This window comes from Pongo abelii, chromosome 21, assembly GCF_028885655.2.
Source record: "Pongo abelii isolate AG06213 chromosome 21, NHGRI_mPonAbe1-v2.0_pri, whole genome shotgun sequence".
Taxonomy (NCBI): Eukaryota; Metazoa; Chordata; class Mammalia; order Primates; family Hominidae; genus Pongo; species Pongo abelii.
Window position 1 is genome coordinate 37,526,398 of NC_072006.2, and position 27,424 is coordinate 37,553,821.

The following is a 27,424-nucleotide window of genomic DNA, read 5'->3' on the forward strand; positions in this document are numbered from 1 at the left end:
AATTACACATACCTCAATAAAGCTGTTAATAGTGTGTATGGTATACAATCATTTGTGTAAAATAATCACAAATATAAATCATTTTATACACAGAGATTATCTCTGAAAAGATACATTAGAAAACAATTAATGTGCTGGATTTTGTAAAAGGGAACTAGGGGATTAGTAGGAGGGAAGCTGATTGATTACAGATACCTACAGTATTGTTTCGATTATTTACCATATGTATGTTTTACCTTTTGTTGTTTGTTTTTGAGACAGGGTCTCACTCTGTCACCCAGACTGGAGTGCAGTGGTGCACTCTCAGCTCACTGCAGCCTCCACCTCCTGGGTTCAAGCCATTCTCCCGCCTCAGCCTCCCGAATAGCTGGGATTACAGGCATGTGCCACCACGCCTGGCTAATTTGTGTATTTTTAGCAGAGACGGGGTTTCGCCATGTTGGCCAGGCTCGTCTCAAACTCCAGACCTCAAGTCATCCACCCGCCTTGACCTCCCAAAGTGCTGGGATTACAGGCGTGAGCCACCATACCCAGCCTGTTTTACCTTTTTATAAAAATTGAAATAATTTCAAAACCTGTTTTAAGTGCCTTCTGAAGAAAGGACTAGGGTAAGGAACCATCACAAATAAATGTTCTCAGTAGAAGACGGACCCTAAGAGTAGAAACCAATCCTTGAGCGCCAAACCAGCACCTGAGGAAGAGCTTCCTGTTGTGCAGGTAAATGGAGAAGGTCTAAAGAACATCATGGCCAGACACACAATAAAAGCCCCAGCATATCCTAATATACACAATCTGTTTGAGAAGCAAAATCTTTTGATGATCTCTCCCATTTGATAAGAGCTTATAATGTTCCACGGACTGTGCTAAACTCTCTAGAAGCATGACTGTGTCACTGAATTCCACGTGAGATATGCATGTTATTATCCTCATGTTTCACATCAAAAAACCAAGCCAGGCTGGGCACAGTGGCTCACGCCTGTAATCCCAGCACTTTGGGAGGCCGAGGCAGGCGGATCACTTGAAGTCAGGAAGGAGTTCAAGACCAGCCTGGCCAACACGGTGAAACTCTTTCTCTACTAAAAATAAAATAAAAAATTAGCTGGGCACAGTGGCAGGTGCCTGTAATCCCAGCTACTCGGGAGGCTGAGGCAGGAGAATCGCTTGAACCCAGGAGGCAGAGGTTGCAGTGAGCCAAGATCGTGCCACTGCACTCCAGCCTGGGTGACAGAGCGAGGCTCCACCTCAAAAAAAAAAAAAACAAAAAACACAAGACAGAGAATAAATTAACACTCAATTTCAGACAACTCTCAAGCAATAAAGTGGGGATGTGAACCAAAGTCCTCTGACTCCAAAAATTCCATGCTACCATCTCTTGGATTTCTTGATACCCACAGAATAAAATAACCTTGGTGGTGAAGGGGGCTGAGAACCACTAATCGAAACCTACTAATAGGTCCAAAGGAAAAGAGACATAATTTTTTCAAAGCCTAATAAGTAATGACATCTTTTGTTGTTGTTGTTGTTGTTGTTTTGAGATGGAGATTCGCTCGTCGCCCAGGTTGGAGTGCAATGGCGCGATCTCGGCTCACTGCAACCTCCACCTTCTGGGTTCAAGCAATTCTCCCGCCCCAGCCTCCCAAATTGCTGGGATTACAGGCGCCCACCACCATGCCCAGCTAATTTTTTTGTTATTTTTAGTAGAGACAGGGTTTCGCATGTTGGCAAGGCTGGTCTTGAACTCCTGACCTCAGGTGATGCACCTGCCTCGACCTCCCAAAGTGCTGGGATTACAGGCGTGAGCCACTGTGCCCCGCCTGGTAATGACATTTTCTAAAACTCCAAGTGCTGTCAGACCTCACAAGCTAAAAAAGAGGTCCACTGGTGGCAAAGGCCAGGGAGGCTTTGGAGGCAAGGAGGCTTCCAAGGAGGCAGAGGAGGAAGAAGAGACCACAGCTACAGGAAAGAAGATGAAGTTTGAAAAGCTTCTTCTCTGCTTGTTTTTCCTCTTCCATTTGAAAGGACTCGGGTTTTCACTCTGTGCCTGATCCATCACAGAGCCTTCTGAGGACATTCCAAGATTGTCTACAGTCCTGTGGTCCACTTGGAAATTCAGACAGATAATATTTCAAGGGGATAGTTGGTTTTGACTGAATACTCATGAAAACTTTTAAAGAAATGAGTGATAGAGCTAACCCATATCTGTAAGTTTTGATGGTTTTTCTTGTTTTTTAGATAAAGGGTCTTGCTCTGTCACCCAGGCTAGAGTGTGGCGGTGTAATCGTGGCTCACTGCAGCCTCTATCTCCTGGGCTCAAGTGATCCTTCTACCTCAGCCTCTCAAGTAGCTGGGACTACAAGGCCTGCACCACCACACCCAGCTAATTTTTTTTTTTTTTTTTTTCCTGTAAAGTCAGGGTCTTGCCACATTGCTCAGGTTGGTCTCCAACTCCTGGGCTCAAGCAATCCACCCGCCTCAGCCTCCCAAAGTGGTGGAATTACTGGTATGAGCCACTATCCCCAGCTTAAGTTTTGAATTAATAGTTTCTTTTTTGTTGTTGTTGAGGCAAAGTCTTGCTCTGTCCCCCAGGCTGGAGGGCAGTGGCATGACCTCAGCTTACTGCAGCCTCCACCTCCCAGGTTCAGTGATTCTCCTGCCTCACTCTCCTGAGTAGCTGGGACTACAGGTGCCTGCCACCATGCCCGGCTAACTTTTGGATTTTTCTTTAGCAGAGTCAGGGTTTCATCATGTTAACCAGGCTGGTCTTGAGCTCCTGAGCTCAAGTGATCCACCTGCCTCAGCCTCCCAAAGTGCTGGGATTACAGGTGTGAGCCACCGCACCCAGACAATATTGTTTCATCTCATGTAAAAAAAAAAAATTTTTTCCAACAAATAATTTTTTTATGTTAGGGGTTGTAAAGGAAAGCAGAGAGTTTTATCAAGTTTTTTGCTTGAGTGGCTTTAGAACAATTTAAAAGTCAACTTTGGTGCCAGATAAAAAGAGGTCCATGAGGGAAATCCTCAGGTAAAACATGCAAAATAAAGTGCAGTGAGAGGCAGCTAAGTCAGTGGCATCCAATGCAAATGTCAGAAAGGTCGAGAGCAGTTTTCCCAAGCAAATGGTTCTCCCCACCTTCCTCTCCTTCAGTCTCTGCCTCCTAGGGCCCAGGGGAGAAAACCAGAGAGGGAGCAGTGTCCACAGGAGAAACTGGGTTGGGAAACACTTAACACAGACTGCAGGGAAAACTCCAGAAATACTAACCAAGGTAAAAATGAAGTCAAAGTGAGAGACAAAGGGTTAACTTTAGTTTAGGTAAATTTAATGACTGTAAAAGCTGTTCACATAGCAGCTTTAAAGAGACACGTTTTCCACTGACATAAAGTTGCTTCGCCCCTTGCAGCTTATCTCCACCTTCATGACCTCTTTCCTCAGTGGCCAGCAATGTCTCCCCTTCCTGTTGGGGAGGACTGCCCAAGTCAGCTCTGAGGCCATCTTCTCAGGTCAGCAATATGCAGAGGAGTCCCTCAGAGTGGTCCTGCAGAGAACATGTCCCCTAAGTGTCTGAGAGCTGGCCGAGGTGATCTGAAAGAAACCAGGCAGAAGAAGGCAAAGTAACTAGGACTGTAGCACTGGGACTTCACGTGGAGCCTCCAGAGGAGAAGCCCCCAAAAGGAATCTGATGGAGGCGACCGGCTGGCAGAGACCACATGGCTCCTGTGTGCCCCCGATCCTGGCAGGAAGCGAGGTCTCATGGAATGGCAATGGATACAATTTAAGAAGTCAAAGCAGGTCAGTCCCAGCCACTTCTCCCTTTTCTCTTGGAAGATGGCTCCTCCTCAGCTCTAACCATAAAATTCAGGTGAAACTGCCCATCACAGGCTCTGCCCTCCTAACTCCAAGGCTGAGCCAGTCAAATCCTTCCTTAGGATATTTACAGCCAACATTTGGTGAGAAATGTTCTCTCTCCTCCAATTGAGAGCTGAAAGAATGTGACCCCAGAATTATCTGTGGTCACATTTCTTACCATAAGAACAAGTTGGTCCATTAGTAAATACTTACTAAGTACATATTTTGTACCCGGAATTGCCCTAGGTGCTAGAAGATAAACAAAAATAAACAAACAGAAACAAAACAGGCATTTTCCCTGCCCTTAAAGGAACTTCTGTGGATGCTCTAGGGCATCAGTCTGTGTCTGCCTAACCCATCAGTCCGTGTCCTGCCAGCTTCTGGTTCTGAGGCGAAGTAGACATGAGAACAAGACAGGGAAGGTGGCAGTAGCAGAACTGGGCAGCGTGAGAGAGAAGGCAGAAGAAAGGAAGAAATGGAAGGAGAGAATAAGAGAAGCATATCACCAGTGAAAGGGAGAAAGAAAGGGAGGGAAAATCCCACAGCCATATAGCTGATCTGTGAGTCCAGGGAAAAGACCCAAGAAACTTGAGCACGTGTAAGTTAGAGAGGCCTGAGCCGTCAGAGATCACAAAGAAAATGTTGATCTCTGACAGGGAACACTCTCTACTTACTCGAAATCACTTACACCTCCTGGCCTCTCTGCAGCAAGAAACTACATGCCACTGCATGCTCCAAACTCACCGAATTCCCACAAAGAACCTTCCAGGGCAGAAGAATAGGTAAGAAGAATAAGAAGGCATTAGTAAGGAGCAGTCTAAAATCCAATCCAAAGTGCCATTCCATTGTACTGGTTGAGAGGAGATTTTTATTTTACTAAAATGTGTCTCTAGGAAAAAACTTTATTACCACAAATATCCAAACCAACACTCATTTCACAGTGCAAGCCAAAAGCCCAAAAGGACTCCTCACCTTCACCAGCACGTAGTCCCCAGGCTGGGCTCTGACCCTGAGCCCAGGGTTATTGACAACCTCCATCTCTGCATCAGGGAAGATCACCTTAAGGTTTCCATCATTCCTGCCACACAGGTCAGTGGCAGAGCGTTTACTGAGCTGCAGAAAGAAGAGAGAAGAGTTCGTGGATTTGTCACAGTCGTAAGTTCTTGGAGGGTAGAAACTGTGCCTTCTCTGTCTCAGATCCCCGAGAGTCTGACCCACAGAGCACTCCTTAACCAAGGAATCACTGAAGACTCAGTGTTTGCTGCTGCTTCACCAGCAAGGGCAGTGTATGGCCCACAATAGAAACACTGTAAAGTTTTGCTAACCATATTGTAATGAATCAATTAATCAATGACTCTGTGCAGAACTGCCTTCTGCAGGAATGGACCTCCAACAGGCCTAAAGCCAGAGACTTATGAGTGATGCATTTGGAAAACCAACTTTCACTTTACCCAGTCTCATACTAGTCACTCATGAATGTTCTGGGATTGTTTGGCCTGGATGACTTGCCGTTACTGAATAGACAGATTGAAAGGCAGAATCTCCAACACAACACACAGAAGACAGAGTCAGGAAGATACTAACATCACTATGATGGGATTAACTTCTAGAGTCTACAGAAACCCTTCTCTTCCAGCCATGGTAAACAGACAGAAACAAGTTTACCCTTCAGCCTTATAAATAATAACCAGCAAGTTGGGTAAAATATATGAAACAACTGTTTTCGGATACTGGACAAAAGATCATACAAGACTGTGAACTGTGAGAGAAGGAAAACAAAGTGAGTCCCCCAATCACCCCTGCTTTCTGCCAGAAGGTACATGCCAGACGGGAGCCTGTGAAGCAGGAGGGGAGAGCTCAAGCACAGCACAGTCGTCCTCCCTGCACTGAAGAGAGAGGGATCAAGGTTCAGGGAGACTGAAATAGTTAGAAACTGTGAAGCAAATTCTAGACAGGAGGGAGCAAAGCGGAAAAATAATTTCAGAAATATGCAGGGGGTCCTTATGAGTCTTCGCTGAACACTAACACTTGCACGTGTAGCATAAAACTCCATGAAGTCAGGCAAAGTGAGTAACCTGGGAACTCTCCATTGAACAGTTCCCAGAACTCACACGTGGCCCGGAATCCACCACCAAATAGAAGAGTTTATGGATTTGTCACAGTCATAAGTTCTTGGAGGGTGGAAATTGTGCTCATCGGTTCCTTGGGATATATTCACTAGCAATTCCTGACAGAAGACCACATCTTAGTAGTGAGACTAAACTATCCAGAGAATAAAAAAGTTTTTCTGGCCGGGTGCAGTGGCTCACGCCTGTAATTCCAGCACTTTGGGAGGCTGAGGCGAGTGAATCACCTGAGGTCAGGAGTTTGAGGCCAACCTGGACAACATGGCAAAACCCCGTCTCTACTGAAAACACAAAAATTAGCTGGGCGTGGTGGCACACATCTGTAGTCCCAGCGACTCGGGAGACTGAGGCAGGAGAATCGCTTAAACCTGGGAGGCAGAGGTTGCAGTGAGCCGAGATCAGGCCACTGCACTCCAGTGTGGGCAATAGAGTGAGCCTCTGTCTCAAAAAAAAAAAAAAAAAGAAGGAAGGGAGGGGAGGGAAGGAACAATCTCTGTGACCTCTGGGACAATATCAAGTGGTGGGACACATGTGTAATTCAAGTACTGAAGTGGTGGAGGTAGGTGGAAGAGGAAGCAGAGCAAAAAAATCTGAAGAGTAACAGGTGAAATTTTTCCAGATTTGATGAAAACTATAACCCCAGAAACTACGAAGCCTCAAAAAAATCCCAAAGAAAACACAAAGTTACGGGTAAACACAAAGAAAACCACCCCCAGCCACATCAAATTCCTAAAAACAGTGATACAGCAAAATCTTAAAAGCAGCCAAAGAAAATGGCATAGAGTAAAGAAGAATGACCACAAACCTGTCAGAATCACCTATGTCAGAAGTCAACAGAATGATATCTTCAAAATGTCAACCTAAAAGTTAACACTCAGTGAAATATATTTTTAAAAGGAAGGTGAAATAAAGATCTTTTCAGACAAACAGAAGCTGAGCGGCATCACTGCCAAAAGACCTGCATTACAAGCAATGTTAAAGGAAGCCTTTCAAGCACAAACAAAACGATGCCCGGTGGAAACATGAACGTACACAAGGGATGAAGAATGCCAGAAATAGTAAATGAGTGGGTAAATACAGACTTTCTCTCATTTTTTAAAGTTCCTTTAAACGATAATTGTTTAAAGCAAAAATAACAATGATTTAAGGATACAAAAGTAAAACTCTGTAACAATAGCACAAAAGGAGGAGGAAGGGACAGAAGTATATCACTATAAGAATCTTACATTATACATACTGAGTGGTACCCAGTTTGGGGTTAAAATAATGGGCCAAAGAGAATCCAAAGGGCACATAATCTGCCATTAGAAAATCAAGCTCTGACAACGTGCTATATTCTTAAGTAATCAAAGACACGGAAGGAGTTCAGTCTTCAAATGAATACCGCTTTAGGGAAACAACCTTCAGCTGAGATTTAGAGGCTCTACTATTCCCTACAAAATACTTACTAGTTACAAAAGGAAAGAGTAACTTTACAGTCAAGAAGGCTGGCAGACAGTATCTTCCATGTTTTCAAAGTTAACATCATCAGTAATGAGACAAATCAAAATTGTATGCCACCTCATAGGATACAATTAGAATACAACATCCTCTCTCTGGTATTCCTGCCAAAGAATGCATAACCTGAATCTTATCATGAAAATACATCAAATTATGGACAATCTACAAAATAACTGGCCTGTAATCTTTAAGTGTCAAGGTCATGGAAGTCAAAGAAATAATGAGGAACCATCCTAGACTAAAGGAGACTAGAAAGACATGACAGCTAAATGCAACATATGATACTAAACCAAATCCTTTTCCTATAAAGGACAGTTCGAAGACAACTGGAGAAACTTACATGGGGTCTCAGGATTGGATGGTAGTAATCTAACAAGGTTAATTTCCTGATTTTCATAGTTGTACTACAGTTATCTAGGAGAATGTCCCTGTTTGTACAAGATAAACATTACAGTATTTGGGGGTTTGGGGACATCAGGGCAGCAAGTTACTCTGAAATGATTCAAGGGGAAAAAAAGTTCTTTATAATACATTTGGAACTTATCTATGGGTTTGCAGTTGTTTTACAATAATTTTTTTTTAAAAAAAGAGAGTTCAGGCCACTGCAGTGGCTCATGCCTGTAATCCCAGAACTTTGGGAGGCTGAGGTAGGAGGATTGCATGAGGCAAGGAGTTTGAGACCAACCTGGGCAACAGAGCAAAACCCCATCTCTACAAAAAATCTGAAACATTAGCCAGGCGTGGTTGTACACATTGTAGTACCAGCTACTCGGGAGGCTGAAGCAGGAGGGTCACGTGAGCCCAAGGAGTTCAAGGTTACAGTGAGCTATCATTACACCACCACACTCCAGTCAGGAGACAGAATGAGAGACTTTGTCTCAAAAAATATAAAAAATAAATAATAAAATCAATTAAATTGAGATTTCAGGTTCTATGACTTGAAAAAAACCAAGTGTAAAAGAACATTCATGAGACAAACAGGGAAATTAGAACACTGAGCAAATATTTGGTAATATTAAGAAAATTGGAAGTGCTTTGGAAATCTAAAAAGAATATTAAGACATTTTTGTCAATTATTGTCAGGTATGATAATAGCATTTTGTTTATAATTTTTTTTAAGTCCTTATCTTCTAGACATATATACTGAAATATTTACTGAAGAAATATCTTTTTTTTTCTTTTTTGAGATGGAGTCTCACTGTGTGACCCAGGTTGGAGTGCAGTGGCACGATCTTGGCTCACTGCAACCTCTGCCTCCCAGGTTCAAGCAATTCTCTGCCTCAGCCTCCCAAGTAACTGGGATTACAGGTGCCTGCCACCACACTTGGCTAATTTTTGTATTTTTAGTAGAGACGGGGTTTCACCATCTTGGCCAGGCTGGTCCTGAACTCCTGACCTCATGACCCACCCGCCTCAGCCTCCCAAAGTGCTGGGATTACAGACGTAAGCCACTGCGCCTGGCCTGAAGAGATATCTTATACTTGCTTTAAAATCACCCACCAGGTGCGGTGGAAATGAAACAAGATTAGTCAAGTATTGACAACTATTTTTTGGCTTTTTTTTTTGAGACGGAGTTTCACTTTTGTTGCCCAGGCTAGAGTACAATGGCATGATCTCGGCTCACCACAACCTCTGCCTCCCAGGTTCAAGCCATTCTCTTGCCTCAGCCTCCCAAGTAGCTGGGATTACAGGCATGTGCCACCATGCCCAGCTAATTTTGTATCTTTAATAGAGATGGGGTTTCTCCATGTTGGTCAGGCTGGTCTCCAACTCCCAACTTCAGGTGATCCACCCGCCTCAGCCTTCCAAAGTGGTGGGAGTCCAGGCATGAGCCACCGTGCCCGGCCTCCTTTTTTTTTTTTGATACAGACTCTCGCTGTGTCACCCAGGCTGGAGTAAAGTGGCACAATCTCATCTTACTGCACCCTCGACCTCCTGGGTTCACGCAATCTTCTCACATCAGCTTCTCAAGTAGCTGTGACTACAGGTGTGCGCCACCATACCTGACTACCTGACTAATTTTTATTTTTTATTTAATTGGTAGAGATTAGGTTTCACCATGTTGCCTGAGCTGGTCTTGAACTTCTGGGCTCACGCAATCCTCCAGCCTTGGCCTTCCAAAGTGCTGGGATCACAGGCTTGAGCCACCACGCCCAGCAGTATTGGCATTTGTTGAGGCTGGCTAATAGGTATGCCAGCATTCATTATACTACTCTCTATATGGTTTTTTTTGTTTATTTGGGTTTTTTTGAAACAGAGTCTCACTCTGTTGCCCAGGCTGGAGTGCAATGGCCCGATCTCAGCTCAATGCAACCTCCGCCTCTAGGTTCAAGCAATTCTCCCATCTCAGCCTCCTGAGTAGCTGGGACTACAGGTGTGCACCACCATACCCAACTAATTTTTGTATTTTTAGTAGAGATGGGGATTCACCACATTGGCCAGGCTGATCTCAAACTCCTGACCTCAAGTGATCTACCCACCTTGGCCCCCCAAAGTGCTGGGATTACAGGCATGAGCCACTGCACCCAGCCTCTATATCTATATATGTTTAAAATTCTCTATAATGTAAAAAAAAAAAAAAAGGCAGGGTGATTATAGACTCTGGAGAGAGAGCTGTATCAAATTCTGACTCTGCTACACACTAGCTGTGTAACCTTAGGGAAGTTATGCTCTGTCTCTGAGCTCAGTACCCTCATGCACAAAAGGGAGCTAGTAACAGCACCTTTCTCCAAGGACAGTGGTGGCACTCTGTGCTGATGGCCATAAAGTGCGCAGTTCCTGGCAGACAGTAAATGCTGTGTGATGTGAGCCATTATAATCTTTTCTGCCACTCTGCACATAGCAACTTAGCGTTTTAAACTGGCCATGTCTGGAGGAAAGAAAGTCTCCTCTAAGAGAAAGCAACGACTCCAACTGCTAGCTTGAAAAACCCATTTATTCTCTAGCCCCAAGTAAGTAATGGCTATGTTGGATGTATAAGAAAGAGCTTTGTGGTCGAGAGCGGTGGCTCACACCTGTAATCCCAGCTCTTTGGGAGGCCGAGGTAGGTGGAACACCTGACGTCAGGAGTTTGAGACCAGCCTGGCCAACATGGTGAAATCCCGTCTCTACTAAAAATACAAAAATTAGCTGGGTGTGGTAGTAGGTGCCTGCAATCCCAGCTACTCTGGAGGCTGAGGCAGGAGAATTGCTTGAGCCTGGGAGACAGAGGTTGCAGTAAGCCAAGATCATGCCACTGCACTCCAGCCTAAGTGAAAGAGTGAGACTCTATCTCAAAAAAAAAAAAGGCCAGGCATGGTGGCTCATGCCCATAATCCTAGCACTTCAGGAGGCTGAGGTGGGCAGATAACTTCGAGACCAGCCTGGCCAACATAATGAAACCCCGTCTCTACTAAAAAAATACAAAAATTAGCCAGGCATGGTGACACACACCTGTAATCCCAGCTACTCGGGAGGCAGAGACAAGAGAATCGCTTGAACCTGGGAAGCAGAGGTTGCAGTGGGCCAAGACTGTGCCACAGCACTCCAGCCTGGGCAAAAGAGTGAGACTCTGTCTCAAAAAAAGAAAAGAAATACTTAGGTGTAAATCTAACAAAATAGGGACAAAATCTGTATACTGAAAACTACAAAAACTTTGATTTAAAACATCAGCCTGTAATCCCAGCTACTTGGGAGGCTGAGGCAGGAGAATCACTTGAGCCCAGCAGTTTGAGTCCAGCCTAGGCAACATAATGAGGAAAAAAAATCAAAGATCTAAGGTTCTGAAACATAAAAAACAACATAACACACACACATATGGCCTCACCCCTTCCACTAGCACCAACTGGGTACAGCCCACAGAGGTCTGATTGGCTTTTGTTGCTTCTTCTCGGAAGACAGTGATAAGTTCCTCCAAACGCCTTAATTTTACCTCTTTCGGAACATCGTCCTTCAGCCTATGATATGCCCGTGTCTTCTATTAAAAAAAAAAAAAAGAGAGAAGATGGAGGTCACCAAGGACTTGTAGAATCTATTCTTAATGCACAGAGGGGGACCATGTTCATTCTACCTACAAGTAACAGACATATGTAGAGAAACCCAAGGCAGAGGCAAGAGGTTTCTCTGGCTCTGGGAGCATTCCAAGATAAAAATGTAGTGGAGTCACATTTTTGCAAGGGTTAAATTCTAAATTTAGCACATTAAAATCATAGACTCAAAATTACTCTTGATATTTATCCTAACGTTACACTTGTACATATACCAAATGACTCACATATACTAGGTTACTCAGCAGCACTATTTATAAAGACGTAAGATGCAATGCAGCCTAAATGTTTCAATAGGCAAGTAGTCACAGAAATTATGGTTTATCTATACAATGGAATATTGTACAGCTGTTAAACAGAATGATAGTTCTATATGTACTAATGTGGATTGTTCTCCAAAATCTGTTACTTGAAATAAGCAAAGTACAGATCAACACATATAATATAACTTTAGTGTAGACAGAATACATACAGGCATGCTTATAAATGCATGAAATATCCCCAGGAAGTTACAAAAGAAATTGCTAAGAGTGGTTGCCTTCAGGGAAGGAACTAAAAAACTAGGCAACCTGGGAAGAAGGAAGAACTACTCATGTACAGCACTTAACCTTTTGAATTTTATACCACAAGCATGTATTACCTAGTCCAAAAGAAAAAAGGGAATTCATCCTTAAAACACCTTTAAATCATCCAAAACCACAGTGTGTATTATATCTTCAAGACATGAGCTCATGCTCAGTACAGCTGGAGAACCACTGAGCTAGACAAAAGTATGGAATAAAAGGAATATCTATATACCAAAGTCTGGACATTCAAACCAATCTACCTTGAAGAGAAGTATCCACAGAGGAAAATGGAGAATCCTAAAAATATTGCAGAGTTTACTCCATTCTGTCTTACTACTAACAACAATAACTTACCTCTGTTGTGCATTTACTATGCATGAAACACAATTATAACTGCTTTAAACATATTATCTTACTTAATCCCCAGAACAACCCTATGAGGTTGGTACTAATGTTGGAAACAAAGACATTTGCCCAATGTCACATAGTTATTAAGCAGCAGAGGCACAATTTGAGTGCTTGCTCTCATCCACTATGTTGTTGATTAAGTTCCTATAACCTTAACCCTAACTTAGGAATTAGGTCCCAAAGTGAACATTCATATTCACTGACCATAGGATGCTTCTGCCACAAGCTGAAAATCCATTTCCCATCCCTAGGATTTTTTTTTTTCTTTTTTGAGACAGGGTCTCACTCTGTTGCCAAACTGGAGTGCAGTGGCACAATCCTGGATCACCACAGCTTCAACCTCCCAGGCTCAAGTGATCCTCCCACTTCAGCCTCCCAAATAGCTGGGATCACAGGCATGTGCCACCACACTTGGCTAATTTTTTTTTTTTTTTTGGTAGAGAAGGGTCTCCCTATGTTACCCAGGTTGGTCTCAAACTCCTGGGCTTAAGTGATCCTCCCACCTCTACCAATCCTAGTATTAAAAAGAATTTCTCAGGCCGGGCACAGTGGCTCATGCCTGTAATCCCAGTACTTTAGGAGGCCAAGGTGGTGGATCACCTGAGGTCGGGAGTTTGAGACCCACCTGACCAACATGGAGAAACCCCGTCTCTACTAAAAATACAAAATTAGCCGGGCGTGGTGGCACATGCCTATAATCCTAGCTACTTGGAAGGCTGAGGCAGGAGAAAAACTTGAACCCGGAAGGTGGAGGTTGTGGTGAGCTGAGATCGTGCCATTGCACTTCAGCCTGGGCAACAAGAGCAAGACTCCGTCTCAAAAAATTAAAAAAAAAGAATTTCTCTTGGGAGGCTGAGGTGGGTGGATCACGAGGTCGAGAGATCAAGACCATCCTGGCCAACAGGGTAAAACCCTGTCTCTACTAAAAAATACAAAAATTAGCCAGGTGTGGTGGCATGCACCAGTAATCCCAGCTACTCGGGAGGCTGAGGCAGGAGGATTGCTTGAACCCGGGAGGCGGAGGTTGCTGTGAGCCAAGATCACGCCACTGCCCTCCAGCCTGGCGACAGAGCAAGACTCTGTCTCAAAAAAAAAAAAAAAAAAAAGAATTTCTCTTGCATATTTGTGATGTCCATGGAAAAGAAGCAAAATAGAAGGGGTCGGGCACGGTGGCTCACGCCTGTAATCCCAGCACTTTGGGAAGCCGAGGCGGGCAGATCACGAGGTCAGGAGATTGAGACCATCCTGGCTAATGCGGTGAAACCCCATCTCTACTAAAAATACAAAAAATTAGCCGGGCGTGGTGGCGGGTGCCTGTAGTCCCAGCTACTTGGGAGGCTGAGGCAGGAGAATGACATGAACCCAGGAGGCAGAGCTTGCAGTGAGCCGAGATCACGCAACTGCACTCCAGCCTGGGTGACAGAGCAAGACTGAGACTCCATCTCAAAAAAAAAGAAGCAAAACAGAAACTAACAGCTCCTCTGAAGCTTCATCTCTCCAAAACACTAAAAGATACGTGAATATGATACATACTTTGGCACAGTTACGTTGCCCACAGAACACTACACAGTGGCTTTAAAACGAATTAGTTGAGGTGTCATGACTCACGCCTGTAATCTCAGCACTTTGAGAGAGCGTGGTGAAAGGACTGCCTGAGCCAGGAGTTTGAGACCAACCTGGACAGCACAGAAAGACACTGCCTCTTAAAAAAACAAAAAAATTAGTTTGGTTGATGGCAGCTCAGTAACAATGACAATAAAGTCATGGGTTCAGTCATTCGTCAGCCAGCTTCTCTGAGCCCCCTGGCCACAGGGGGCCTTCAACCTCCTGCCCAAACACAAGCACATTGCCACAAAGGTGACTGAGGGAATGAGGAGTGAACCATGCAAATCCACGCCTACAATCAAGAAAATGACAGCCAACCAGGACTATCCTTCTCTGCAGGAAAAGTGCACTAATCTCTCCTTCTTTCCTAATCTCCTTCTGCTTTGCCTGGGAATCTGCTTTGTTTCCTGGGAAGCCTCCAAGTGAGTTCACTTGCCTAGGAAAACAGAAATTAGGAATCACTGAGGATGGCTGGGAAGATGACCAGGGGCCCCTGTAAAATAAATCACATCTGCAGACCAAAAAGGAGTTCTGCATGTTAAGAAACAATTTTAGGTTTCTTGTAAAGAAAAGGTTTTCTCCTTCCATATTCAAATTGTAAACAATCTAAACATAATTTTAAAATATTTTAATGAAGAGGAATACTGGCACAGTAATCATGTATCATCAAATTGCTGAACTATTTCAAAGAGTAGACAGAGTGGACTAGAAAAATGAATGGAAGTGAATCGTAAGAGCCTGTGGTTTCTCAAGGACTGCCTTGCCACCACTCTCTTTTCTGCCCAGTTCTCTCAAATCTCCCCCAGACTGGTCAGGAATGATGTCAGTCCTCCCCAACCCCAGGGCTCACCTGTCTCATGCTGTAGGCAAAGAGGAAGCCCATGTTGTACCGAACTTCCCGGAGCAAAGAGACTGTCTGAACATGATCTTCCTCCGTCTCACCACAAAAGCCAGCAATGAAGTCGCTGCTGAGGCTCACACCTGTGACACACAGCAAAGGATGACAGGTCACTGCCTGCTGTCTACCTTCAAGGGAGGCCTTCAGCATATGTGGATTACAAGGGAGGCATAGCAACTGTAAGGTCCTCCCTAGGACCATTCATAAGTAAAACAAAATACTACAGAGTAAGGCGGGATAGGCCTGTTCATCCACAGCATTCCATGACAGAGACCAGCTTCTTGGCCTACATTTCCCCTAAGCACTAGAAAAGGTATCTCCACTTCCAATGCTGCATTTAGGGACACAGTAGGGAGTCCACATTTTCATATCAGTCCTCTTACCAGTGAAAACCTTGTGGTGCTTCATACAAAAATATATTTCTGAATTTGGTTTGATACAATGGTCATCTAAGACAGTAGTAGCGGTTGGGTGCGGTAGCTCACCCCTGTAATCCCAGCACTTTGAGAGGCCAAGGTGGGCGGATCACTTGAGGTCAGGAGTTCAAGACCAGCCTGGCCAACATGGCAAAATCTCATCTCTACAAAAAATACAAAAATTAGCCAGGCAGGGTGGTATTCAAGTGTAGTCCCAGCTACTCAGGAGGCTGAGGTATGAGGATCACCTGAGCCCAGGGAGGTCAAGGCTGCAGGGAACTGTGTTCATGCCACTGCATTCCAGCCTGGGTGACAGAATGATAACCTATCCCCCCAAAAAAAATTATTCCAATGACCCAATGAGGTGAGTACTATTAACTCCATTTTACAGATGAGAAAGCTGCATCCCACAGAAATGAAGTCTCTTATCTGCTATCACACAGCCTGTAACAGTGGAGCTTGACCCATAGCCACATACCTAGCCTCTGCATTACCCTGCCCCATCAAAACGAAAGTATTTGTGCATAAAAGTTAAAATAATTAGGCCAGGTGCAGTGGCTCATGCCTGTAATCCCACCACTTTGGCAGGCTGAGGCAGGCAGATCACTTGAGGTCAGGAGTTCGGGACCAGCCTGGGCAACATGGTGAAACCCCATCTCTACAAAAAAATACAAAAATTAGCTGGGCATGGTTGCCTGTAGTCCCGGCTACTTGGGAGGCTGAGGCACGAGAATCGCTTGAACCTGGCAGGCAGAAGCTGCAGTGAGCCGAGATTGCACCACTGTACTCTAGCCTGGGCAACAGAGCAAGATTCTGTCTCAAATTAAAAAAAAAGTTGTAATAATTAGAAATTTGAGGAAAAATGTATACACCCTCAACCAAATCTAAACTAAAAGACTACAGAGTATTTTATTAGGAGGAAGGGGCCAGAGAAGGGGAATATGGAATAAGATAATACAAAAGGAATTATCTCTAAAATTTACAGTAATAAGTTGCCATAAAGCTAGTTAGAAAAAGTACACATTTTAAAAGATATCAATTGTTCTCAAATCAGAACTAATTTAGACATAACTTTGCCACCTTACAAGATAAGATAAGGTCTTTCCTCTATGTCCAGAAATACAAAGACCATAGAAAAGGAATCTCTATAGCCTTGAGGCCACAAGGTGATCCCCACCTAAGTATTTCCAGCAGGACTAAGACAACAAAAAATCAGAAAGACATAAAAGAAAGAATACAAGGAGAGAGAAAGACAAAGAAGAAGAGCACAAAAGGTATGAAATTGTGTCACAAGGAAATGCCAAAGGTGTTGACAGTTGCCTGTATCTAACCACAAGGCTGGTCACTGGTAGAGTAACATGCTCAGCAGAATGAGTTTCTTAAATGTACCTGGAATAGATTCTCTAATATGGTGAACTAACTCCACATAAGCTTCTCTTGAATATCTGCAATAAAGAACAAAAGGAAAAGGCCTACATAAATCCAACCTTTTTAAATGAATGCTATAAAAAGATAACACTATGAATTCCCACATGTAATCACTTCTCATCCACATGGCAGGGCACACGAGTAAATTAAAGTATCCAAAAGAGCCCTTTTGATCCAAGCTGTATCTTCTAATCTAATCTAGAGCCTGTGAATTTTTATTTAAGGACATAAACTATTTTTTTTTTTTTTTTTTTTTTTTGAGACAGAGTCTCGCTCTGTCTCTCAGGCTGGAGTGCAATGGCACAATCTCGGTTCACTGCAACTCAAACTCCTGGGCTCAAGTGATCCTTCCACCTCAGCCTCTTGAGTAGCTGGGACCACAGATGTGCGCCACCACACCCAGCTAGTGTGTGTGTGTGTATATGTGTGTGTGTGTAGAGAGAGTGGGTTTCGCCATGTTGCCCAGGTGTGTGTGTGTGTGTGTGTGTGTAGGGGCTGGGTTTCACCATGTTGCCCAGGTGTGTGCATGTGTGTGTTTATAGGGACTGGGTTTCACCATGTTGCCCAGGTGTGTGTGTGTGTGTGTGTGTTTGTGTGTGTAGAGACTGGGTTTCCCCATGTTGCCCAGGTGTGTGTGTGTGTAAAGACTGGATTTCCCCATGTTGCCCAAGCTGGTCTATTCTCAAACTACTGAGCTCAGGCAATCTGCCCACCTCGGCCTCCCAAAGTGCTTGGATTCAGGCAGAAGCCACAGTGCCTGGCCAGCATAAACTATTCTAAATAGCTTTTTTTATTTAACTAATAAATCTAGACAGATTAAACATTTTAGAGGACCTTAAAACACTATGCCCTGTGGAAAACAAGACAAAGCACTAATTCCATACAGCTTGCCTTGGGACAGATTCTCCCTTCAGTCTCATCTGTGTAATACTTATTATTCTCAAAGAAAGTGAACACAGAGAGCGACATTTAAATTCCAAGATGTAACAAAACCTTAATGTTAACATTAAAGAATTAAAATCTCAGAGTGTGCCACACCATAGGTGCTTAATTTAAAAAAAAAAACAAAAACATACTAAACAGTGAAAATGGGTGACCCAGTCCTTAGCCTATGTTATGGAGTTAGTGAAGCAAGCTCCAGTGCCCCTTGGCTTAGTCATACAATAAATACTTACTGTCACACGGTAGCTGCTCAGTAAATATTTATGCTTTTTAAACTAAACAGCGAAAATGGGTGACCAGTCCTTAGCCTTTGCTTATGAAGTGAGCAGAAGCAAACTCCAGTGCCTAGTGGCTTAGTCATACAATAAATATTTACTGAGCAGCTACTTTGTGCCACACACTACGCTAGGTTCTTGGCAACGAAGACACTGGTCATTAAGGAAACATGGAAAAGTGGGGGTTGCCCCCTCTCCAAGCAAGTCTGACCCCCTCCGCATGGCCTCCAACACACGGCTGCTTCCACTCTGGGCTGGCAGGTGGATCTGTTTACAGATGTTCTCTCTCTCATGAATCAGCTGCAGAACCTGATGAAACAGAACACATTATAGTTAATCACAATCTCACCAAAGAACCTTACAGAAAGCAACACTGCTCTTACTATGTATCCTCCAAGGTCAATTTTCACATAATTAAGAGGTTAATTAAACCAGACACAAAAAATCACCTATTCCCTAACTTTCGTTCCAGCCCCGTTCTATCTGTCCCAGACATTTCACCTGATGGCATCTCTGCTTTCAAAGAGTAGAGAGAAGAAAGTAAGCAGAGGTCAGATTAAAGCCATGGAGCTGAATACACGTAGTGCTGACACTAGGGTCGGCAGGCAAAGTAGGAAAAAAATGGCACTTCTTTCATCTAGCTTACAAAGTAGTCACTTTCTTTTTTTTGAGACAGAGTATCACTCCGCCGCCCAGGCTGGAGTACAGTGGTGCCATCTCCACTCACTGCAACCTCTGTCTCCTGGGTTCAAGCGATTCTCCTGCCTCAGCCTCCCCAGTAGCAGGGATTACAGGCGCAAACCACCACACCTGGCTAACTTTTGTATTTTTAGTAGAGATGATGTTGCCCAGGCTGGGCTAGAAATACTGACCTCAAGTGATCCGCCTGCCTCAGCCTCCCAAAGTGCGGGGATTACAGGCGTGAGCCACCATGCCCAGCCCAAACTAGGCACTTTTAAAGATACCATCAGGTCAGGTGTCATGACTCACCTCTGTAATCCCAGCACTTTGGGAAGCCAAGGCAGGAGGATTGCTTGAGGCCAAGAGTTCAAGACCAGCCTGAACAACATAGCAAGACCTTGGGTCTATTTTTTTTTTTTAATTTTTAAAAGAAGAAAAAAGGAAAAAAATATATACCATCAAAAAACTGATACTAGGGGAAAATATTTGAAAACATATTGACAAAGGATTTGAATCAAGAATACATAAAGAGGCTGGGCGCGGTGGCTCACACTTGCAATCCCAGCACTTTGGGAGGCTGAGGTGGGCAAATCATTTGAGGTCAGCAGTTCGAGACCAGCCTGGCCAACATGGTAAAACCCCGTCTCTGCTAAAAATACAAAAATTAGCTGGACATGGTGGTGTGCACCTGTAATCCCAGCTACTCAGGAGGCTGAGGCAGGAGAATCACTTGAACCCAGGAGGCAGAGGTTGCAGTGAGGCCAGATCACACCACTGCGCTCTTGCCTGGGTGACAGAGCGAAACTCCAAACATCTCAAAAAAAAAAAAAAAAAAAAAAAGGAAAAAGAAAAGAAAAGAAAACATAAAGAGAACAGAGTCCAGTCTCTCTCCTCCATTGCAAGAAAGGCTCCTTTGCAATGGTCAAAAAAATAAAGGATATGTAAAGAACTTTTACAACTCAATAAGAAGACAATCCAGACGAAAAAAGATGAAAGTGGGGGCCAAAAGAAAGACTTTTCACTGAAACAAAAAACCTCCAAAAAAAGGTTTCAGATGTGCGCTACCTACTCCATGCCAGGCACTGTGCTAAGTACCTTTGACACAATATAGGCATACCTCAGAGATATCACAGGTTCGGTTCCAGATCACCACAATGACAAAAATATTGCAATAAAGGGAGTGACACAAACTTTTTGGTTTCCCAGTGCAAATAAAAGTTATATTTACTCTATACTGCAGTCTATTAAGTGAAAACAATGTACATACCTTAATTTCATTATATTTATATTTTTTTAATATATTGAGATAGGGTCTCACTCTATCATCCTCGCTAGAGTGCAATGAAACTGTAGCTCACCCCAACCTTGAACTCCTAGGCCAAGCGATTCTCCTGTTCCGGCCTCCCAAGTAACTATGACGACAGGCATGTGCCACCATGCCCAGCTAATTTTTTTATTTAAAAATTATAGGGCCGGGTGCAGTGGCTCACGCCTGTAATCCCAGCACTTTAGGAGGCCAAGGCGCGTGGATCACAAGGTCAAGAGTTCGAGACCAGCCTGGCCAACATCTCTACTAAGTCTCTACTAAGAATACAAAAATTAGCCAGGCATGGTGGTGCGTGCCTGTAGTCCCAGCTACTTGGGAGGCAAGGCAGGAGAACTGCTTGAACCTGGGAGGCAGAGGTTGCAGTGAGCTGAGATCGCACCACCGCACTCCAGCCTGGGTGACAGAGCAAGACTCAGTCTCGAAAAAAAATAAAAATAAAAAAATAAAATAAAAACTATAAAGTTGTTATGTTGCCTGGGCTGGTGTCCAACTTGTAGGCTCAAGTGATTCTCCTGCCTCAACCTCCCAAAGTGCTGGGATTATAGGGATGAGCCACCACTGAATATTTTAAGCTCACTGTTGAGACCTACTGCTTAGGAAAAAAGATTCCTTTCTAAATATGACTGTTCATTGACAATGCACCTAGTCATCCCAGAGCTCTGAAAGAGATGTACAAGGAGATTATTAGTGTTGTTTTTATGCCTGCTAACACAATATCCATTTTGCAGCCCATGGATCAAGGAGTAATTTCAACTTTCAAGCCCTATTATTTTAATTTTTAGTTTATATAAGATCAATTCTTATTATTTAAGAAATATATTTCATAAAGCTATAGCTGTCATAGACAGTGACTTCTGTGATGGAACTGGGCAGAGTAAACTGAAAACATTCCAGAAAGAATTCATCATTCTAGATGCCATTAAGAACATTAATGATTCATGGGAAGAGGTCGAAATGTCAACATTAATAGGAGTTTGGAAGACACTGATTTCAACATTCATGGATGATTTTGAGGGGCTCACGACTTCGGTGGAGGAAGTAACATCCTCTTTAGCATCATTCTTAAGGGCCCTAGGATTTTCAGAATGGCAAATCAGCACTGGCTTCAACTTAAAGTCACCAGCTGCCTTGGCCCCTAACAAGAGAGTCTGGCTGGGCGCAGTGGCTCACGCCTGTGATCCCAGCACTTTGAGAGGCCTAGGTGGGAGAACTGCTTGAGGTCAGGTGTTCAAGACCAGCCTGGGCAATACAGCAAGACCCCACCTCTAATTTTTTTAAAAGGAAACGAGACACAGTCAGCCTGTCCTTTGAAGCTTTGAAGAATGGCACTGATTTCTCTTCTCTAGCTATGGAAGTCCCAGATGACATCTTCTTCCACTAGAAGACTGTTCATTTACACTGCAAATCTGTTGTTTAGTAGAACCACCTTCATCATTGATCTTAGCTAAATCTTCTGGATAACTTGCACAGCTTCTACATCAGCACTATGGCTTCCCCTTGCACTTTGAAGTTAGAGAGATGGCTTCTTCCCTCAAACCTTGTAAGTCAACCTCTGCTAGCTTCAAACGTTTCTTCTTCAGCTTCCTCACCTCTCTTGGCCTTCAGAGAACTGAAGAGAGGTAAGGCCTTGCTCTGGATTAGGCTTTGGCTTAAGGCAGTGCTGCGGCTTCTTTGATCTTCTCTCTAGATTACTAAAGCTTTCTCCATATCAGCAAAAAGGCTGGGTTTTGTTGTTAGTGGTTTTTTGGGGTTTTGTTTTTGTTTTTGTTTTTTTTGAGATGGAGTCTCACTCTATTGCCCAGGCTGGAATGCAGTGGCACAATCTCGGCTCACTGCAACCTCTGCCTCCCAGGTTCAAGCAATTCTCCTGCCTCAGCCTCCCAAGCAGCTAGGATTACAGGTCTGCACGACCAAACCCAGCCAATTTTTCTATTTTTAGTAGAGACAGCGTTTTGCCATGTTGGCCAGGCTGGTGTAGAACTCCTGACCTCAGGTGATCCACCCACCTTGGCCTTCCAAAGTGCTGGGATTAAAGGTGTGAGTCACTGTGCCCGGCCTGTGAGCCACCACACCCGGCCAAAAAGGCTGTTTTCTTATCATTCATGTGTTCAGTGGAATAGTACTTTTAATTTCCTTCATGAACTTTTCCTTTGCATTTACAACTTGGCTGGTTGACATAAGAGGTCTAGCTTTCAGCCTAGCTCAGCTTTCAGCCTAGCTCAGCTTTCAACATGATTTCCTAAGTAAGCTTAAACATTTCTGGCTTTTGATTTCAAGTGAGAGCCATGCAACCCTTCCCTTCACTTGAGCACTTTAGAGGCCATTGTAGGGTGATTAAATGGCCCAATTTCAATATTGTTGTGTCTCAGGGAATAGGGAGGCCTGAGGAAAGGGAGAGAGATGGGGGAATGGCCATCTGTGGAGCAGTCAGAACACACACACCATTTACCAATTTAGATCACTGTCTTATGTGGGTGTGGCTCATGGTGTCCCGAAACAATTTTAAGAATAACATTAAATAGCACTGATCACAGATCACCATAACAGACATAATAATAATGAAGTTTGAAATATTGCAAAAATTACCAAACTATGACACAGAGACATGAAGTAAGCACATGCTGTTGGAAAAATGGTGCTGACAGACTTATTCAGAGTTGCCACAAACCTTCCATTTGTTAAAAATAACTCCATAATATCTGTAGAGTGCAATAAAACAAGGTATGCCTTTGTATCTATTTCACAACAATCCAAAGCAGGAGGTAACTGTTAACCCCTTATTAACCCCATTTTACAGATAAAGATGAAAAGTTGAAAACATCACATGCTCACTGGTAAAGCGGTGGAAAAGCTGAGATTTGAACCCGGGTCTGTCTGAGGCGAAAGTCTGGGCTGTTTCCCAGAGCACCACATCACCTCCTTCCTGTCCGCCCCACACCACCATTACCGCCCCACCACCATTATTACCACTCAGCTGCCCACTTTGTAACAAATCCTCTCTGTATAGCCCTCACGGTCCCGCAGGTGGTCTTAACCTCCTGCTGAATATCAGTCCTACCTCCACTCCCACCTTGGCAGACTTCTTTTTCGAGACAGAGTCTCGCTATCTCACCCAGGATGGAGTGCAGTGGTGCGATCTCGGCTCACTGCAGCCTTGACTTCCTGGGCTCACGTGATTCTCCCACCTCAGTCTCCCAAGTAGCTGGAACTACAGTCATATGCCACCTCAGTCTCCCAAGTAGTTGGAACTACAGTCGTATGCCACCCCACCCGGCTAATTTTTTGTATTTGCAGTAGAGATGGGGTTTCGCCATGTTGCCCAGGCTGGTTTCCAACTCCTGAGCTCAAGCAATCCACCTGCCTCAGCCTCTCCAAGTGTTGAGACTATTGGTGTAAGCCCCATGCCCAGCCACTAGCGGACTTCAAATCTTCCAAGGACCAGCAGATCCAGAGGGTGATGCAGCAATACCCCACAGGATCCCTAAGCAGGACTCCAGGTCTCTGCTGCATCCCTACTGGGTCCAGCCTTTGGCATGCTCAAGAATACTAATATCAGTTTGTCACAGCTAACCTGACACTCACCTCATCGGGAAAATCCTTGGGATGGGGAGAGGTAAAACGGATCCTCATTTCAGGATCTACTCTGGAGACCTGATCCAGAAGATGAGCAAAACGAAGTCCTCCTTGCTTGGTTTTATAGTTGGTGGTAAAGCCATGGCTGAGATTGGTAGGCACTGCATTGTTGAACTGGACCTCTGAATTGTCCCGAAAACTATTAACATTCTGACCAAGAAGTGTGACTTCTTTCAGCCCCTAAACACGGGAAAATATATTGGAATTTTAAAACTTTTGGGTAGCTTCATAAAAAAACACTAATTAAAAATTAGCTGAAATTAACAAATCTTCTGTTTTAAACAAAAGAAAAATCAAACCTACCAAGAGTCACCTATAAATGTGTTGTGTCTATAACCGAATAATTTCAAGCTTAGACATCTTACCTAAAGACCTAAACTTCATAATAAAGCCTTATATAAAAATTAATCTTCAAAACATTATTTAGAATCAAAACTGGAAACAAACTCAATAATCCACAATAATGGTTAATTTATGATAGATCTGTCATTTGAATGTTATACACCATGACTATATAAAGTATTCTCACCAAAAATATTTAACCTAAACTAATCAAGCTTTTACACCTAACTTCCAGTTACCAGAATTCAGGGAGATATATTAAATGACAACATGAGGTAAAAATCAGACAAAGGAGACTCATGTCTGATCTCTTCAAAAAGTTAATGCATCATTTAAAGCAAACAACAACAACAACAAAATAAAAGAGCTGTTTTAGATTTTTTTCTTCTTCTTCTTCTTGAGAAAGGGTCTCCCTCTGTTGCCCAGGCTGGAGTGCAGCAGCACGATCATAGCTCACTGCAGCCTCAACCTCCCAGGCTTAAACAATCCTCCTGCCTCAGCCTCCCAAGTAGCTGGGACTACTTTTTTTTACTTTTGTAGAGATGGGATTTCACCATGTTGCACAGACTGGTTTTAAACTCCTAAACTCAAGCAATCCTCCCACCTCAGCCTCCCAAAGTGTCTGGCTTAAATAACTATTGATTTTCATACATATGACAATGATATCATGGTTATGAAGAGAAAAATTGTTACTCATAGGAGATACATACTGAAGTATCTAGGGGCAAGTGTCCTGAGGTCTACAAATTACTTCAAATGGTTCAGAAAAAATACATGTATGGGTGCATGGAGATAGGTGTATGACAAAATGTTAATAATCACGTTTTTCTATTATACTAGTCTTTCTATTTGTCTGTTTGAAAATTTATATTATAGGCCAGGTGCAGTGGCTCCCTCCTGAAATCCCAGCACTTTGGGAGGCCAAGGTGGGCAGATCACAAGGTCAGGAGTTCAGACCAGCCTGGCTAACATAGTGAAACCCTGTCTCTACTAAAAATACAAAAAATTAGCTGGGCGTGGTGGCAGGCACCTAATCCCAGCTACTAAGGAGGGTGAGGCAGGAGAATCGCTTGAACCCGGGAGGCAGAGGCTGCAGTGAGCCGAGACCATGCCACTGCACTCCAGCCTGGGCAACAGAGCGAGACTCCATCTCAAAAAATAGAAATATTATATTATAAAGTTTCACAAATAATGGTTGCTAAAAAAGACTTGTTTTGTAACTTTATTTTGACATAATTTCAATTTACAGACAAACTGCAATATTAAAAGAATTCCCATATACTCTTTGCCCAAATTCATCAAATGTTAACACTGCACCCCATTTGTTTATCATTCACATTCAGATACTCATATACACTCTCTCAACACACATGACATTTTTTTTAAGCCTTCTGAGAAAAAGTCGCAGATATCATACTCTTTTACTCCCAAATATTTTAGTATATATTTCCTAAAAACAAGGGCATTCTCCTATATAATTTCAGGACAATTATCAATAATTGTCCTGATACTATTATCTAATCTACTTTCTATAAATCAGATGTTACCAATAGTCCAAATAATGTTTTGTTGTTGTTGTTGTTGTTATTTTTGTTTTTTGAGACAAAGTCTCACTCTGTTGCCCAGGCTGGAGTCCACTAGCGCGATCTTGGCTCACTGCAATCTCCGCCTCCCAGGTTCAAGCGATTCTCCTGCTTCAGCCTCCTGAGTAGCTGGGACTACAGGCGTGTGTCACCACGCCAGGCTAACTTTTTGTATTTTTTAGTAGAGACAGGTTTTGCCAAGCTGCCCAGGCTAGTCTCAAACTCTGGAGCTCAGGCAATCTGCACACCACGGCCTCCCAAAATGCTAGGATTACAGGTGTGAGCCACCATACCAGGCCCAAATAATGTTCTTTATAACATTTTTTTCCCTGATCAGAATCCCAATCGAGGACCATGCAATGCATTTAGTTGTCATAACTCCAGTCTCCATAAAGGCTATTTATTTGTATAAGTCGTGACATACTGTTAATCTAAAAAGCAGGATATACTAAATGCAATGTGGATCCTGGATTGGATCCTGGAAACGAAATAAGACATTAGTGGAGAAACTGGCAAAATCCAAATAAAGTCTGAAGAGAGTTAATAGTAACATACCAATATTAATCTCTTAGTTTTTGCTTTGTTTGTTTTGTAATAGAGACAGCAGCTCCCTGTGTTGCCCAGGCTGGTCTTGAACTCCTACGCTCAAGGCACCTTCCTGCCTTGGCCTCCCAAAGTGCTGGGATTACAGCACCAAAAAATGTACCAAAGAAAGATGGCAACGCTTGAGGAAACTCTCTTTGCAACTTTCCTATAAATGTAAAGTCATTCCAAAACAAAAAGTTTATTAAAAAGTAGGATATAAAACTAAGTAAAATACACACACATATATAAAAAGACATACAAACCAAATGCAGAATGACTTAAGGAACAATTGGGGAACTCCAAATAAGGATGAACTGGAATGAGACAGTATTTAGCAATTTTTGTTAATCTTACTGGAAGAACTAATGGTATTAAAAATATTTTTGGCCAGGCACGGTGGCTCATGCCTGTAATCCTAGCAGTTTAGGAGGCCAAGGCGGGTAGATCACCTGAGGTCAGGAGTTCGAGACCAGCCTGCCCAACATGGTGAAACCCCGTCTCTACTAAAAATACAAAAATGAGCTGAGTATGGTGGCGCATGCCTGCAGTCCCAGTTACTCAGGAGGCTGAAGCAGAAGAATCACATGAACCCAGGAGGCGGAGGTTGCAGTGAGCTGAGATCGTGCCATTGTACTCCAGCATGGGCAAAAAAAGCAAAATTCCGTCTCTCAATAAATAAATAAAATAAAATAAAAATATTCTTTAGCAGCACATGGTGGTGCGTGCCTATAATCCCAGCTACTCAGGAGGCTGAGGCAGGAGGATCACTTGAGTCCCAGGGGCAGAGGTTGCAGTGAGCCAAGATCATAACACTGCACTCCAGCCTGGGCAACAGAACAAGACTCTGTCTCAAAATAAATAAATAAGTAAATAAATAAATAGGCCAGGCACAGTGGCTCATACCTGTAATCCCAGCCCTTTGGGAGGCTGAGCTGGGTGAATTACCTGAGGTTAGGAGTTTGAGACTAGCCTGGCCAACATGGTGAAACCCCATATCTACTAAAAATACAAAATTAGCTGGGTGTAGTGGTGCACATCTGTAATCCCAGCTACTTGGGAGGCTGAGGCAGGAGAATCACTTGAACCTGGGAGGCGGAGGTTGTGGTGAGCCAAGATTGTGCCATTGCACTCCAGCCTGGGCAAAAAGAGCAAAACTCCATCTCAAAAATAAATAAGTAAGTAAGTAATAAAAAGATTTTTAAATTTTTAAAAAAGAAAATATCCTTATTTTTTAGAGATG

At 43.4% G+C, this 27,424-nt stretch overlaps 1 protein-coding gene across 2 annotated transcripts in view; it reads right to left on the reverse strand.

Moving 5' to 3' along the window:
- Positions 1-3,295: 3,295 nt before the first annotated feature.
- Positions 3,296-27,424, reverse strand: part of CDK5RAP1 (CDK5 regulatory subunit associated protein 1) — a 41,141-nt gene continuing 17,012 nt past the window's right edge. For both annotated transcript variants that reach the window (XM_002830207.5, XM_054542146.2), the window contains exons 8-14: positions 23,624-23,854; positions 18,245-18,342; positions 16,778-16,833; positions 14,925-15,055; positions 11,276-11,425; positions 4,817-4,957; positions 3,296-3,580 (exon numbers count right to left, since the gene is read on the reverse strand). In XM_002830207.5, coding sequence (XP_002830253.5) covers positions 3,500-3,580; positions 4,817-4,957; positions 11,276-11,425; positions 14,925-15,055; positions 16,778-16,833; positions 18,245-18,342; positions 23,624-23,854 — 888 coding nt within the window. In that variant the 3' untranslated portion in view covers positions 3,296-3,499. The remainder of the gene's footprint in view (positions 3,581-4,816; positions 4,958-11,275; positions 11,426-14,924; positions 15,056-16,777; positions 16,834-18,244; positions 18,343-23,623; positions 23,855-27,424) is intronic.